Here is a 14613-nt window from a genome sequence, read left to right as displayed (position 1 = left end):
TCCAGCACAGTGGGGGAGAAACCCTTTTGTGGGGAAAAACTAACTCTGATTGGCTGGGCCTGACTCCCCTATGGGTGGGCCTGGTCATGTGATTGGCTGGGCCTGGCTGCCACCCAGGCCCACCCATGGCTAAAACCCTGCCCAGTCATGTGAATCCATAGACTAGGGCCTAATTAATTCATTTCAATTCACTGATTTCTTTATATGAATTGTAACTAGGAAAAATCTTTTAAATTGTTGCATGTTGAGTTTATATTTTTTTCAGTATAGTTAGGTACATGATCGATAAGAGTATGAGAGAGACAAAACACTGGACATCTTAGTATTTACATAGCATTGCTAGTTGCTTCTGTCCAGTGACACTATTCCAATTTATGACAAGGTGTGGGTCTTGTCCAAACCATCCAAACCAACACTTTAGTCCACACAGGGACCCTCATATGACTTACAAATTGAGTAACAGGCTGAACAGAAACACTGGGACTGCACACTCCATGGACAGAACAGCACTGATAAACAGTCACTCAATTGGGTGCAAAATAATAGCTTACGAACTGATATGTGCCCTATTTGTTGAAATTCCTATCTCAACTTCAGGTGAAGTGCTTTGTCTGAGAAGACAGTGGCCCAATCCCAAATGGAGCCTTAAGACTTACAGTACGCCCTATGCCCTTGGGAGATCTTAGAGGATTTGACGGGTGTAAGCAATATGGTTATAGCTCCACCTTGCCCTATGATACACTATGTGGGAGTTTCACCATGTTGCTTATACCGTTCAAATCCTCTCAGACCTCCACAGGTGCATTGGGAGTAGGGCTTAGGGGTCCAATTGGGATCAGCAACTGAAACAGTATGTAGTTACACATTCCAGCCAACAGAGGGCATGACAGAGCACCTCAGGAGATTCATATAAAAAGCCTACAGAGCAGAGCTACAATCAGACCCTGTATACAGGAATCTCTTCAGTTCAGGATGGTCCATTCACAATTTCTTTCTCAAAACCTCCACATACTGTAAGTGCTATAGCCCTGTCATTAAAAACAATACAAATAGGTAATGCCTCTACTACTCTTTGAGAAAAATAAGAGCAAACATTGCAATGAGAAAATTGAATACACACATTCTTGAAGAATCTGAACAAATGAAGTCTCATTAAACATATAAACCAGTAGTTTCACTTTGGACAATCACATTAGCAGACAGATGGAATAAACAGTATTGTCAAGTGAATCCATGCTGTCGCTCTGATACAGTTTAGTCCTCACAACACGCAATGCAATAAACAGTTCTCTTCCAAGGAACCCATATATAAAAAGAAACATAAAAATACATTTTGATACTTTTACTGTAATGCTCTCCAACCTTGTTCCTTGATGGCTAATATCTATGAAGATTCTAATCTATTGATGATTGAATTAGCTATCTAATTCAACCACTGCCCTCACTTCTTAATGGAAACAATTTCACCCAAGTCTAAGATTATCAGCATACAATCTGGGACGTTAGCCATCCAGGACACGGAGTAAGCAGCCGTCTTTTAGTGGCACTAAAGCAGTAAATACTGAAATAACACTTTACCTTAACATGAAGAACACACAATAAAGCACTTTTCATGGAAAACATGAAACCTAGGCCAAAAGGTGACGGACGCAGTGTCATAAGCACTTTTTTGTTTTAGCATTTCTCAAAATGGAAGAGGGAGAGAGGAGCTGTATGTGTAGCAGGCAACAGCCAATAATCACATTCAAATGTTAAAGAAATACATGTACTATACCATTGGCAGAAATAGGCTAGACTTGAGTCTCTTCTGAAATGTACAAATGGTTACAAACTGTACCACAGTTAGATATGTTCTGTAACTTCTATGTGATCGTCACTTTTTGCACTAATCCAGCCTGTTACATTGTTATGCATGTATGCATTAAATTCACAATGATTATGCAAGGCAAAATAAACAGCAGTCTCTTGAACTATGTACATTACAAAGGGGAACCCTTAGTATATTAGTAGCTAATGCAGCTCTGTAACTAGGATCCCTTTCTCCAGAGGCGGGAGATGGCAGTCTTTATGGGGTGAGGCATAGTGCAGCTGTACTTCCTTAAAGTCACTCTTATTCCTACAAGTTCCAAATCAAGGCTCTGCCATGAAACTATAAAAACAAACACATGTACTAAAATTGACCAGAGAATTGGCTGCTGTATGAGCACCCACTTATCATCTCTATAATTCTAGGAGGGGAGACTTATGCCTTCGTGGTTTTCCTTCTATTTGTATGTAGCTAAAGCACAAAGCTCCAGCAGAGGTCAGTCCCGATGCACAATGAATAGGCCAATGATGAACGCAGGAGGAAAAGACCCAGAACGAGGGAGCAGAGTCAGGCCTAAATGGAATAAATAGACACAGATACGTCTCATTACAGCAGCCTTGGCACCTCCACCGGCTCATCTTCATGTGAACTTTGACTTTCCCAGCTCTCCCTGTAGCCAAGACAGGGCAGTTCCAGTCATCCTATAAGATCACCACAGTCGTGTTCCTCTGCCCAGCCGTTGCTGACACATGGCAGATCTTACTACCCCTGGATAAGTATTTTACGTATAGCAATGTGGTGCCCGATGGCACAGTCGATGGCGTAGCACCCAACCATTAGTTGATGCATGCAACGTCTGAGCAGGGGAACACGCTTCCACATGTCAGGTAGCAGAGGTCGGGGCGTATGAGGTCGTTTGACTCTCACGTCCTAATAGACAGTTCCTCTGCTTGACTCGCCAACCTAAGTCATAAAAGCAAATAGCTACTGCAAAGTATGTTGAAGAATCCTTGAAAGATAGAAGTGCAATTGATACGACAGACAGATACATCAGTGTAATGTTCTTAGTGTTATCCTATGATCCATAGACATAGAACTTCTTTAGGAGTTCTCTGGGGGGTTGATTCTGTAATCATTGATACAGTAGTTGACATCCCTTGGCTTGGCTGACTCCAGATCAGTTTTGGAGTAGATTATCTAATCTTCAATACAGATAACATCACTGGGCTTGCCTGACTTAAGGTCAGGGGTGGTGACATCCCTCAGGTGGTCGCAGGACTTCTTGTCCAAGTGGCTGGATGGCGGTGGGGGGCCGTTGGACACTAGAAAGGGAAAAATGATTGGGGGGGAGTGAAGGGATACCAAACAGGGATACCAAACAAAGGGTGCTCAGCAAAAGAGATGACCCAAATACAATATTTGAAGCTATGTATTCCCTAACATATTATTAGAAAGAGAAGCAGAGCAGTAGTTCATCTTACAGTGCTCCCTCTTTTTCATACATTCTGTCCACGGCTGTTCAGCTGAAACATCTTGTCTTACAGTTAAAAGTCGTGTAGAGACAGGCCACTTACCACTGACATAGGGTCCCAGGGGCATCTGGCTATAGTTGACCATGGTCTCACCTGCAGGCCCCCGGAAACTGCCCCCAAAGCCAGTGCTGTACATCTGGGAACAGGCAAATGAGCCCTGGCCGAACGGCTGGAGGTAGAGTAAACATTTTACACATCCTGTCAATGATGGAATCAACCAAAACTACCTATCACCATAACAGAGCCAATGACAGTACAGTACCTGTTGGGGCGGAGGTTCGTTGCCGCGGCTGGTGAGGCGGCTGAGGATGCTCCTCTCAGACATCTGCAGACGCGAAGACACTGGGGGGATCCGGGACAACATGTTAGGAAGCCGCGTCACATCCGCCTTCATGTCACTTAACAGCTCCTCCAGCTGGTTCAGTACTGGAACGCACACACACACACACACACACACACACACACACACACAGACACACACACACACACACACACACACACACACACACACACACACACACACACACACACACACACACACACACACACACACACACACACACACACACACACATACACCGTCAATGAGGAGAATGCACTTACGTATCCAATCTTATCTACAGTTCATGCAATGCTTAATTATTATTCACCCAGATCTTGAGTTTGTAGACAGTGTTTTAGTCCTGCTGCTGTGTACACACTGGGAGATGACAGACCTTTGTGCAGCACGGCGTTGGCTGGCTTGTTTCCAGCCAGAGACTCCTTGGACAGGTGCTGGTGAGACTCAGCCAGACACTCCACCTCAGCAAAGCGAGTGTTCAGGGCCATGGCCGGGTGGCTGGGGTCCTGGGTCATATTCAGGTACGCTGCCCTCCTCAACTGCTCCTCTATCACCAGAGCCTGCTCCAACAGCTAGGGCAGAGTGGGAGGGTGGGAGAGAAATGTCAATGAAATTGAGAGAGAGAGAGAGGGGGGGGTGGTGAGAGAGAGAGGGGGGGGTGGTGAGAGAGAGCGAGAGAGAGAGAGAGAGAGAGAGAAGGGGGTGGTGAGAGAGAGAGAGAGAGAGAGAGAGAGCAAGAGAGAGAGAGAGAGGGGGGGTGAGAGAGAAAGAGAGAGAGAGAGAGAGAGAGAGAGTGCGAGAGAGCGAGAGGGGAGATTGAATGTTGCCTTCAGTTGTCTTGTCCACTTTTCAGATTCAAGGTGTTCACAGATGTGTTTGTATGACAGCGATAAGCACTTTACCTTAAAGCGACGAGCCAGGAACTTGTTCTTCATCTCCAGGTAATTTCCCTTGTGCATCTCAGTCTTGAAGGGCTCATTGTGGATGGCATAGCGTGGGTCGTTCTGAATGTCCTGCCAGCGGGCATAGCCATGTCTGAGGTTCCCCCGTAAAGGAAAACAAACATGATAAAAGGGCTTCACATCACAAACAGAGAGACCTGCACACTGTGAATTCCGAACAGCTGTGTTAGATGCAGAGGAAGGATACGTTACGATGCCAGCCAGTAGCCAGTAGTCGTGGCGACGGTGCCAGATGTCATACATCTTCCCAGATGACACGGCAGCCCGCTCCTCGTTCTGCCACAGGGTGTGCAGCTCTGAGATATAGTAACACATCAGATCATACTTCTACACTATATATACAAAAGTATGTGGACACCCCTTCAAATTAGTGGATTCGGCTATTTCAGCCACACCCATTGCTGACAGGTGTATAAAATCGAGCACACAGCCATGCAATCTCCATAGTCAAACATTGGCAGTATAATGGCCTTACTGAAGAGCTCATTGACTTTCAACGTGGCGCCGTCATAGGATGCCACCTTTCCAACAAGTCAGTTCATAAAACTTCTGCCCTGCTAGAGCTGCTCCGGTCAACTGTAAGTGCTGTTATTGTGAAGTGGAAATGTCTAGGAGCAACAACGGCTCAAACGCGAAGTGGTAGGCAAGACAAGCTCACAGAACAAGACCATAGAGTGCTGAAGCGCATAAAAATTGTCTGTCCTAGGTTGCAACACTCTCTACCGAGCTCTAAACTGCCTCTGGAAGCAACGTCAGCACAGTCAGCACAATAACTGTTCGTGGGAACTTCATGAAAAGGGTTTTCATGGCCGAGTAGCCGTACACAAGCCTAAGATCACCATGCGCAATGCCAAGCGTCGGCTAGAGTGGTGTAAAGCTCGCCGCCATTGGACTCTGGAGCAGTGGAAACGTGTTCTCTGGAGTGATGAATCATGATCTGGCAGTCCGAAGGATGAATCTGGGTTTGGCGAATTCCTACCTGCCCTAATGCATAGTGCCAACTGTAAAGTTTGGTGATGGAGAAATAATGGTCTGGGGCTGTTTTTCATGGTTTGGACTAGGCCCCTTAGTTCCAGTGAAGGGAAACCTTAACGCTACATCATACAATGATATTTTAGATGATTCTGTGCATCCAACTTGTGGCAACAGTTTGGGGAAGGCCCTTTCCTGTTTCAGCATAACAATGCCCCCATTCACAAAGCGATGTCCATACAGAAATGGTTTGTCGAGATTGGTGTGGAAGAACTTGACTGGCCTGCAGAGAGCAGTGAACTCAACCCCATCGAACACCTTTGGGATGAATTGGAAAGCCTACTGCGAGCCAGGCCTAATTGCCCAACATCAGTGCCCGACCTCACTAATGCTCTTGTGGCTGAATTGAAGCAAGTCTGGAGTGCTGTACTTCCCATTGACATGCTTAAACTCCTGGACCTGGCTACAGACACAACAGTGAGTTAACAATCTAACAACAGAAGACTTGGATTTCTCCACCATTCTAGACTTGTTGCATTTTATTGAAGGCATGCTATCTAAAACCTGATGCTAGAGGGAACCAGCTTTACTCAATCTAAACATAGGCTACAAGACATTTCTCAACCCTGTTAGGATGTAATGTTCCATCATCTAGTGGAAAGCCTTCCCAGAAGAGTGGAGGTTGTTATAGCAGCAAAGGGTGGACCAACTCCATATTAATGCCCACGATTTTGGAATGAGATGTTTGACAAGCAGGTGTCCAAATACTTTTGGTCATGTAGTGTATGTAGTGTTCCTACACCTTAGCTGTTTCTCCTGCTCACACCTCACCTGTGAAGCCTCCGTCGGCAATGTTGAACATGAACCTCATCTTGAAACCATTCTTCTCCAGTAATTCCCTCCTGACCTCCTCCATCTCCTCCTGTGCTTCTTTTTCTCCATTCAGCCGTCCCTCGGGCACGAGCAAGTCCTCGCTCTTGGCCTCGTCTGAAACAACTAAGGAAATGGAACAGCTAGCTTACATTTTTGAGGTCCTCTTTCAGCAAAAAGTGTCACTCAAAGAGTGACAAGGTTTTAATGTTTTTCGCTGTTCCGCAAATACCTGGATTCAGTTCCTTCTCCTCAGGTTTGGCTGGGGCAGGATCACTGTCTCCTTTTTCTAAGGACTTCTCTGTCTCTCGACAGGGCTCCGCTAGAGAGTCATTGACAAACAGATGACCACATCAGAACAGAGACATGTCACAACTAATTTTTATGAAGTGGGACAAACCAAAGCCATTACACCAACCATTTACACCTCATTTGATTATAATAACCATGTAATGCACTGCTCACCTTTTGGTGAGCTTTGATTGGACGACAGCTCTGTCTGTATGGATGGAGGCGCTTTAGGATTGATGGATGGCTCTATCAGTGTGGAGGGTATGTCTGTCATTTCACTACTCTCCTCTGAGGAGACTGGTTTGTCCTCTGTGCTGCCTTTCGCTGTCTCATCACTGTCAGGAGTGATGTCCGTCTTCTCTACCTGGGAAGATGACTCTGTACTAACATGAGTCTGGAGAGACAACCATCACAAATGGAGAGGGAGTCAGAGTAAAACAAAAAGGAGACAGTTTACTTTAAAAGGTGACAGTTAGAAGGTGGCATGTGTTTTGTATTATAATAATAATTAAATTATATGTATGGGGAGATGTATGAAGACAGTAAAGGATAGAGGGATGAGAAGGATAAGAGAGGGGAATAAAGGGACATTTCTGAATAAGCGTGAACTCTGACCTCCAGTTCTGGTAGCTTCTTGCATTCCTGTTCTGTGGGCTCCTTGTCTTCAGCAGGTCCTGAGATCGAGTCCATCTTCTCTGTAAAAACAGCAAAACAATCACCAACAGTGTCTTTCATTTCCTGTCTAATGGATCTAATGAACTAAGCTGAGTTCTGAAACACACACACATACCACACACACTGGACAGGGTGAGGATGTGACTCTGACCTGGTGGGACAGGACTTCCAGGAGGCTGGGGTGTGGCTGCAGGGCTGGCAGGGACGGGGGTGTTGGGGTCAGAGGACAGACTCTCCGTCAGTTTCTTCAGCTCCAGTCCAATAGGGATCAGGTCTGGAGTGCTGTATTTCCCATTGACATGCTCAAACTCCTGGACCTGGATACAGACACAACAGTGAGTTAACAATCTAACAAAAGAAGAAACTGGATTTCTCCACCATTCTAGACTTGTTGCATTTTATTGAAGGCATGCTATCTAAAACCTGATGCTAGAGGCAGGGAACCAGCTTTACTCAATCTAAACATAGGCTACAAGACATTTCTCAACCCAGTTAGGAGGCTAACTTACTGCTTTCTGCTGGGTTTTATTAATGTAACTATGGAGTCATTGGATTACTGGTTGATGTGTACCTTTTTCCTGACCAGAGACATAACCCCAATCCTGGTGAGGACATGCTGGCGGGACAGCCCTTCTCGTGGAACCCCATCTGCAAAGGTCTCCGCCCCGTCTGCCCCGGGCTCACAAAGATGTCTCATGAACAGGGACACGTAGGCCCTAAGAGAGACAGGGTCACATTCATACAGCTAATCAATTTCCGATCATAGTAACAAAGATACTTGAACTGGGGCCTCCCGAGTGATGCAGTGGTCTAAGACACTGCATCGCAGTGCTAGCTGTGTCACTAGAGATTCTGGGTTCGAGTCCAGGCTCTGTCGCAGCTGGCCGCGCCCGGGAGACCAATGGGGTGGCGCACAATTGGCCCAGCATCGTCCGGGTTAGGGGAGGGTTTGGCCGGCAGGGATGTCCTTGTCCCATCGCAGACTAGCGACTCCTGTGGCGGGCTGGGCGTAGTGCCCGCTGACACGGTCCCAAGATGTACGGTGTTTCCTCCGACACATTGGTGCGGCTGGCTTCCAGGTTAAGTGGGCATTGAACTGAACTGTAGCTCAGTTGGTAGAGCATAGTGTTTGCAATGCATGGTGTTTGCAACGCCAGGGTTGTAGGTTCGATTCCCACGGGGGGCCAGCACAGAAAACAAATGTATGAAATGAAATGTATGCATTCACTACTGTAAGTCGCTCTGTATAAGAGCGTCTGCTAAATGACTAAAATGTAAATGTAAGAAGCAGTGCGGCTTGGCTGGGTTGTGTTTCGGAGGACGCGCGGCTCTCGGCCTTTGCCTTTCCCGAGTCCGTACGGGAGTTGCAGCAATGAGACAAGACTGTAACTACCAATTGGATACCACGAAATTGGGGGGAAGAAAAAAAATAACTAAATAGAAAAATATATATATTTTTAATACTTGAACTGACATTGTCTTGCATTTCGTATGGGAGTGAACAGTAGACTGCAGCTGAACCCCAGTTAAAATAACCCTGAGTACAGGAGGAGCTTTAAATACCTGAACTCTTTCTCACTCTTCCCTCTCAGGTCTCTGACCAGCCAGTGAGAGTTGAAGGCGTCCTGAGGAGGCATGCCCCAGCGCATGATAGCGTTGAGGAAGGCCTTCCGCTGACGGGCGTTGAACCCCAGCACCTGGCACAGGGCATTATACCCATTGGTCAAATCAATGTGCATACACATGTTGTCTACTACATTAAAACCAGAGTGCTTCCTTCCTTACCTCGATGTTGCCCCCTACGCGTGCCAGCAGGGGTGGCAGAGGTTTGTCCCTGTCACTCTTCAGCTGCCTGCGAGAATGCCTGCGCCCACCTACAGAGAAACACCCCCCCCCACCACCATCAGCCAGGTGCCTCAGCAACATCTTATCAATGATAGGTTCCAGGCCCATCTACACAGGACAGAGCAGGCACTGAGAGAGTTAGTTATCTATAACGTAGTGATTACGCAGGTCTCATTGACACCCACCTTCCGGCCTCTCCTCGAAATCTTCGTCCTCGTCCTCGGACCCCACGGAGTACTCGGAATGATTGTCTGAAAGATCATCCTGCCACTCTGAGCCACAGATCAGATCAGAGAGAAACAGCACAGTGCATTCACTTGTGTAGGGGCCTACTGGGGGAGGAGGGGAGACCGCTACAGTGGGCATGCACACTGACACTACTCCACTACACCACTGGGGGGCAGGCATTCTTTCAAAAACTACTACTGACTAGCAGCAGAGCCTCTGTCTGTTCTGTCCTCCCAGCCACTACACTGGTGGACTGTGCACTTCATCAACACTTCATGTCTCTGAGTGTGCATTTGCTTTAGATGGGTTTAAATGTTTCCCTTTCAGTCTCAAATGCCTGTTGTTGAACTATGGGGTGTAGTGTTATAAGAGGAACTCTACACAACTTACATACTGTAACGCTATAAGCAATATAAAGCAATCAAGCTTCTAAATGTGCCACTATTTTCAAGCAAGCTGCTCTAGTTTTTGAGAAAGATAATTTGAAAAATACAATTTTACTGAGTAAATGTATTTATTGGTTTCTTTTCTAGATGAAAGTGTGATGAATTGAAGGTTATTTGTTGATGTAAAAATATACATTTACTGATTGTAAGGTTGTGTCATTAGATTTGGGGTGGGGTCATGCAAAATTATTAGGAAAAAAATGGCCAAAACAAATGGGGTCCCCACTGAAAAAGTTTGAATACCACTGTTCTAGAGTGATGCTAAGTTCACTCAAATGTTTTCTAAAAGGAGGGGGACCAATAAGCATAGCATTACTGTTACAGTAAAGGGATACATCAGGATTTTGGCAATGCAGCCCTTTATCTACTTCCCCAGAGTCAGATGAACTCATGGATCCATTTTTTATACTCTGCATCCAGTATGAAGTAAGTTAGAGGTAGTTTCGTGAGCCAATGCTAACTAGCATTAACACAATAACTAAAAGTCTATGGTATCTACTAACATGCTAGCAGTTAATACGTCCAGTCATTGAGTTAGCAGTTGCACTAACGCTAGAGACATGAAAATGGTATCTATGAGTTCATCTGACTCTGGGGAAGTAGATAAAGGACTTCATTGCCAAAATCCTGAAGTATCCCTTTAAAGCAGAAGAGAATAGCAGGCCAGAGTGTACAGCACAGTATGAGGCAAACCTTGGTCCTCCTGAGACGTGTCGTTGTAGTTGACCTGCTTGCGGATGCGTTTGCCTTTGCCCAGGTTGCGGGCCAGGTCCTCCTGTTGCTGCTCATAATGGTGCCTCAGCAGCTTCTCCCAGTAGTCTGGATCCACATTCTCCTCCTGCTTAATGATCTCCCGCTGGGGCTCCTCCTGAACACACACGCATGCACACAACGTGAGAATACTGAACAAGGATACTATTGGCTAAACAAAATGGTTGGCTACTACTGAATAAACACTGGTAATCAATGAGAATACAATGAAGAGACTGCTGAATACTCACACATACACACTGTGAGAATACATAACAGAGCCACTCCTAGACATAACAACGCCCACGCTGACTGAGTGTGTGAGTGTCCTCACCTCTGCGTCCTCGTCTTTGACCACGTACTGGGCCACCTTGAAGGAGCTGAGGTATTCGTTCATGTTCTGGATCTCAGTGTCCTCCGTAGCATTCTGGCTGCGGTCCAGCAGCTTGGAGATGGCATTGTCATCATAGTGAATGACACTACCCTCATCTCCATCCTTTATGTCCCCTGGAATAAACACGAGTATCACAATATATCAGAGGGATACAGGCTGGTTTACTTTACATCCATGTCAAATCTAGAAACAATATTACAAGAATGAAAATTGGTTAAATGTTCAGTTCAAAACTGACTTTTCAAACAGAAATGCTAAACCCTTGGGGTGAATTGTATATTGATCCCATACAATAATCCCTACTCAGTTTTTTTTCATTTATTTATTTGGCGACCCCACTGCAGTTCCTCCGCGACCCCAACTTTGAAGCCCACTGCTCTAGATATGCCTCTGGTAACATGAGTGGCACACTATACCTTTCTCTGGCTGTGTTGCCATAACTATAGCAGCTTGCTTGAAAATAGTGGCACATTTAGAAGCTTGATTGCTTTATATTATGACACAGTGTAGTCAGTGTGCGTACCATTATTCTTACAGAGTTTTTGATGGGAACCCATGGCCCGTGCGGCTGCCTCCATCTCGTCCTTGAAGAGTTCCTCGGTGCCGAACTTGAGGATGTCGTCCAGCTCCTGTTTGGACATGGAGCCGGTCTTGGAGCCCAGACCGGGCCTCACCACCAGGTGGGTCAGCATCATCTTCCTCTTGGCCACCTGGGTGATGCGCTCCTCCACGCTAGCTCGCGTCACAAAGCGATAGATCATCACCTTCTTATTCTGACCTATACGGTGGGCCCTGCTGAATGCCTGCAGCAGAGAGATGGAGGGAGGGAAAGAGAGAGCGGCAGAGACAGTTACAGAGTTAGAAATAAAGAAACATAACAGGGAGTCAAGGAGGAAGACAAATAGAACGAGATAACACTGTGAGGGTTATAATGCATTCAGAAGACAGTATACTGTATGTACAGTATGCCTGTGTTAGTGTGTACCATTTCCCACAGTACCTGGATATCGTTGTGAGGGTTCCAGTCTGAGTCGTAGATGATGACGGTGTCTGCCGTGGCCAGGTTGATGCCCAAGCCTCCAGCTCGGGTGGAGAGCAGGAAGCAGAACTGCTGAGCACCCGGTGCTGCAGTAGGAATCAAGGCGCAGAGTCAATGAGTGAGTGAGTACGCGAGTGTGAGTACTGTTTGTGTTGCTCCCTGCTGGAGAAAGACAGAACAGCAGCGTAACTCACCGTTGAAGCGGTCGATAGCCTCCTGTCGTAGTCCCCCTGTGATGCCTCCATCAATGCGTTCATATTTGTAGCCCTCGTATTCCAGAAAGTCCTCAAGCAGATCCAGCATCTTAGTCATCTGGGAGAAGATGAGAACTCTGTGTCCTTCATCTTTGAGTTTCCTTAGCATCTTCTGGAGCAGGGTGAGTTTGCCTGAGGACTTGACCAGCTGGTTCCCATCATAAGAGCCATTGGGTAACACTGGTGCTTCCTGCATATACACAATGAGCAAATAACCCAACAAGAGACCACAGCCCCTTACACACAGACAGTCAACTCTCACTGATAAACAAACATACCTGCATGTTGGCAACCTATCAACTTCTACAATACACACCAGTGGAGGCTGCTGATGGGAGGACGGCTCATAATAATGGTTGGAATGGAGTCAATGGAATGTTATCAACCACATGGAAACCACATCATTGATGTGTTTGATACCATTCCATTCACTCCATTCCAGCCATTATTATGAGCTGTCCTCCCCTCAGCAGCCTCCACTGATGCACACATTTAGAAACACACAAGTCCTCCTAAACATCAGTCCCTCCCCGCAGCCCTTAGCATGGCCTCCCCCCTCTGCCCCCTCTCCTTCTCCCCTCCCTCCCTCCCTCCCTCCTCCCTCTACCCGGAGAGGGATCCCATCTCTCCTCCCTCCCTCACCACGGCTGCCACGGGGAACAGGTAGGGGTGGTTGCAGCACTTCTTCAGGTCCATCATGATGTTGAGCAGGGACACCTGGTTTCCCCCGCCCTTGGAGTTGAGCGCCTCAAAGTTCCGCGTCAGGATGAACTTGTAGTACTTCCTGTGGGTCAGAGGTCAAATGAAAGGCGGGATAGGCCTGGGGGAACAACTCTGAAGAGGTTTTATACAACAATGGGAGGTCCAATAGAAAAGTACTAGAAGAGGACTAACTAACTTCTGCATGGGGCTGAGCTCCACTCGTACAATGAGCTCTGTCTTGGAAGGCATGTTCTTGAAGACGTCAGCCTTCAGTCTCCTGAGCATGTGTGGGCCCAGCAGATCATGCAGCTTCTTGATCTGGTCCTCCTTGGAGATGTCTGCAAACTCCTCCAGGAAGCCATCCAGGTTACTGCACACAGAGCGAGCACAGACACAGCAAAACGGTTTATAGACACCACTTATAGACGGCACAATCCCCATTTCTTCCAGTCGATGTTAAGAGGAGCAACTGACGCTTAAGTGTCCGCCATGGCTTTAGGCTGTACTGTAAGCCTTAGTATGCAGGGATTTGAAAGGAGAACCCTGTGGTAACCATTGAATCTCCCTCAGCATTAGGTCTTTACTCTCTGCTACTGCAGCAGGTAAGAGGCCCAAGAGGCAGGCTGCCAGGCTAATGGATGGCCCCAGGAGGAAGTACAGTACAGCTCTTACTTGAATCTCTCTGGGGTGAGGAAGTTGAGCAGGTGAAACAGCTCCTCCAGGTTGTTCTGCAGAGGAGTACCAGTCAGTAGCAGCTTATAGTAGATCTTATAACCGTTGAGAATTCTGAAAAACTGAGGAACAGTGACAGCGACATTAGACACTCAACCAAGCCCCAAATAAAGTTGAGTCATAATGCTATACAAGGTTGATGATGTTGAAAAGGGAGGAGATAGATAAGATACTGATCATAGATTGTAAAGAAATCAGAATTTGGACCTTAAGAAACACTATTAGCCAATTTACCGTTCACCAGTGACAAAGAAAATAAAGACCAATTACATCCATTTGTAGAATGCATTGGTTTAATTTGAGGTGGGTTACCTTTGACTGGTTGTTCTTCAGTCTGTGGGCCTCGTCCACCACTAGACAGGCCCAGTTAATGGAGCCCAGAATGGTCTGATCGATGGTGATGAGCTCATATGACGTCAGCAACACATGGAACTTGATGGCCGTGTCTTTCTGTCAAGACCAAAACAGAGAGTCTATATATGACCACCACTCTCCTTTGGCCTGTAAATGACATGCTTGTCGATGTTTACTGAGATTCAATACATTGTAAGTGTAGTTTATGGGGATACCTTCATACGGAAGACCTTGCGGCCTGTTTTGACCGCGCTGTCCTCAAAGGTGAACTCGTTCTCCCTGATGACCGCCCGGCTTTCTTTGTCCCCAGTGTAGGTCACCACGTAGAAGTCTGGGGCCCACATCTCAAATTCCCTCTCCCAGTTGATGATGGTGGACAGGGGGGCACTGACCAGGTACGGCCCTTTGGAGTGACCCTGA

The 14613-nt window shown here is 46.6% G+C and overlaps 1 protein-coding gene across 8 annotated transcripts in view; it reads right to left on the bottom strand.

Moving 5' to 3' along the window:
* Positions 1-232: 232 nt before the first annotated feature.
* The window catches only part of LOC115150714 (chromodomain-helicase-DNA-binding protein 5), a 38106-nt gene continuing 23725 nt past the window's right edge, over positions 233-14613 (bottom strand). For 3 of the 8 annotated variants that reach the window (XM_029694263.1, XM_029694257.1, XM_029694258.1), the window contains 25 exons: positions 14409-14609; positions 14152-14289; positions 13780-13901; positions 13304-13477; positions 13048-13189; positions 12346-12595; positions 12113-12237; positions 11636-11915; positions 11053-11225; positions 10662-10836; positions 9480-9566; positions 9235-9323; positions 9013-9146; positions 8021-8165; positions 7601-7766; positions 7390-7469; positions 6949-7168; positions 6716-6805; positions 6445-6609; positions 4829-4937; positions 4582-4714; positions 3990-4251; positions 3602-3765; positions 3382-3508; positions 233-3129 (listed from right to left, as the gene is read on the bottom strand). In XM_029694263.1, the coding sequence (XP_029550123.1) occupies positions 3005-3129; positions 3382-3508; positions 3602-3765; positions 3990-4251; positions 4582-4714; positions 4829-4937; positions 6445-6609; positions 6716-6805; positions 6949-7168; positions 7390-7469; positions 7601-7766; positions 8021-8165; positions 9013-9146; positions 9235-9323; positions 9480-9566; positions 10662-10836; positions 11053-11225; positions 11636-11915; positions 12113-12237; positions 12346-12595; positions 13048-13189; positions 13304-13477; positions 13780-13901; positions 14152-14289; positions 14409-14609 (3876 nt within the window). In that variant the 3' untranslated portion in view covers positions 233-3004. The remainder of the gene's footprint in view (positions 3130-3381; positions 3509-3601; positions 3766-3989; positions 4252-4581; positions 4715-4828; positions 4938-6444; positions 6610-6715; positions 6806-6948; positions 7169-7389; positions 7470-7600; positions 7767-8020; positions 8166-9012; positions 9147-9234; positions 9324-9479; positions 9567-10661; positions 10837-11052; positions 11226-11635; positions 11916-12112; positions 12238-12345; positions 12596-13047; positions 13190-13303; positions 13478-13779; positions 13902-14151; positions 14290-14408; positions 14610-14613) is intronic. The other 5 variants (XM_029694261.1, XM_029694260.1, XM_029694262.1 and 2 more) reach the window with 5 other exon arrangements.

Source organism: Salmo trutta, chromosome 16 (genome assembly GCF_901001165.1).
Source record: "Salmo trutta chromosome 16, fSalTru1.1, whole genome shotgun sequence".
NCBI lineage: Eukaryota > Metazoa > Chordata > Actinopteri > Salmoniformes > Salmonidae > Salmo > Salmo trutta.
Note: the sequence above shows the minus strand (reverse complement) of the source record. Positions and strands in the feature narration are given on the sequence as shown.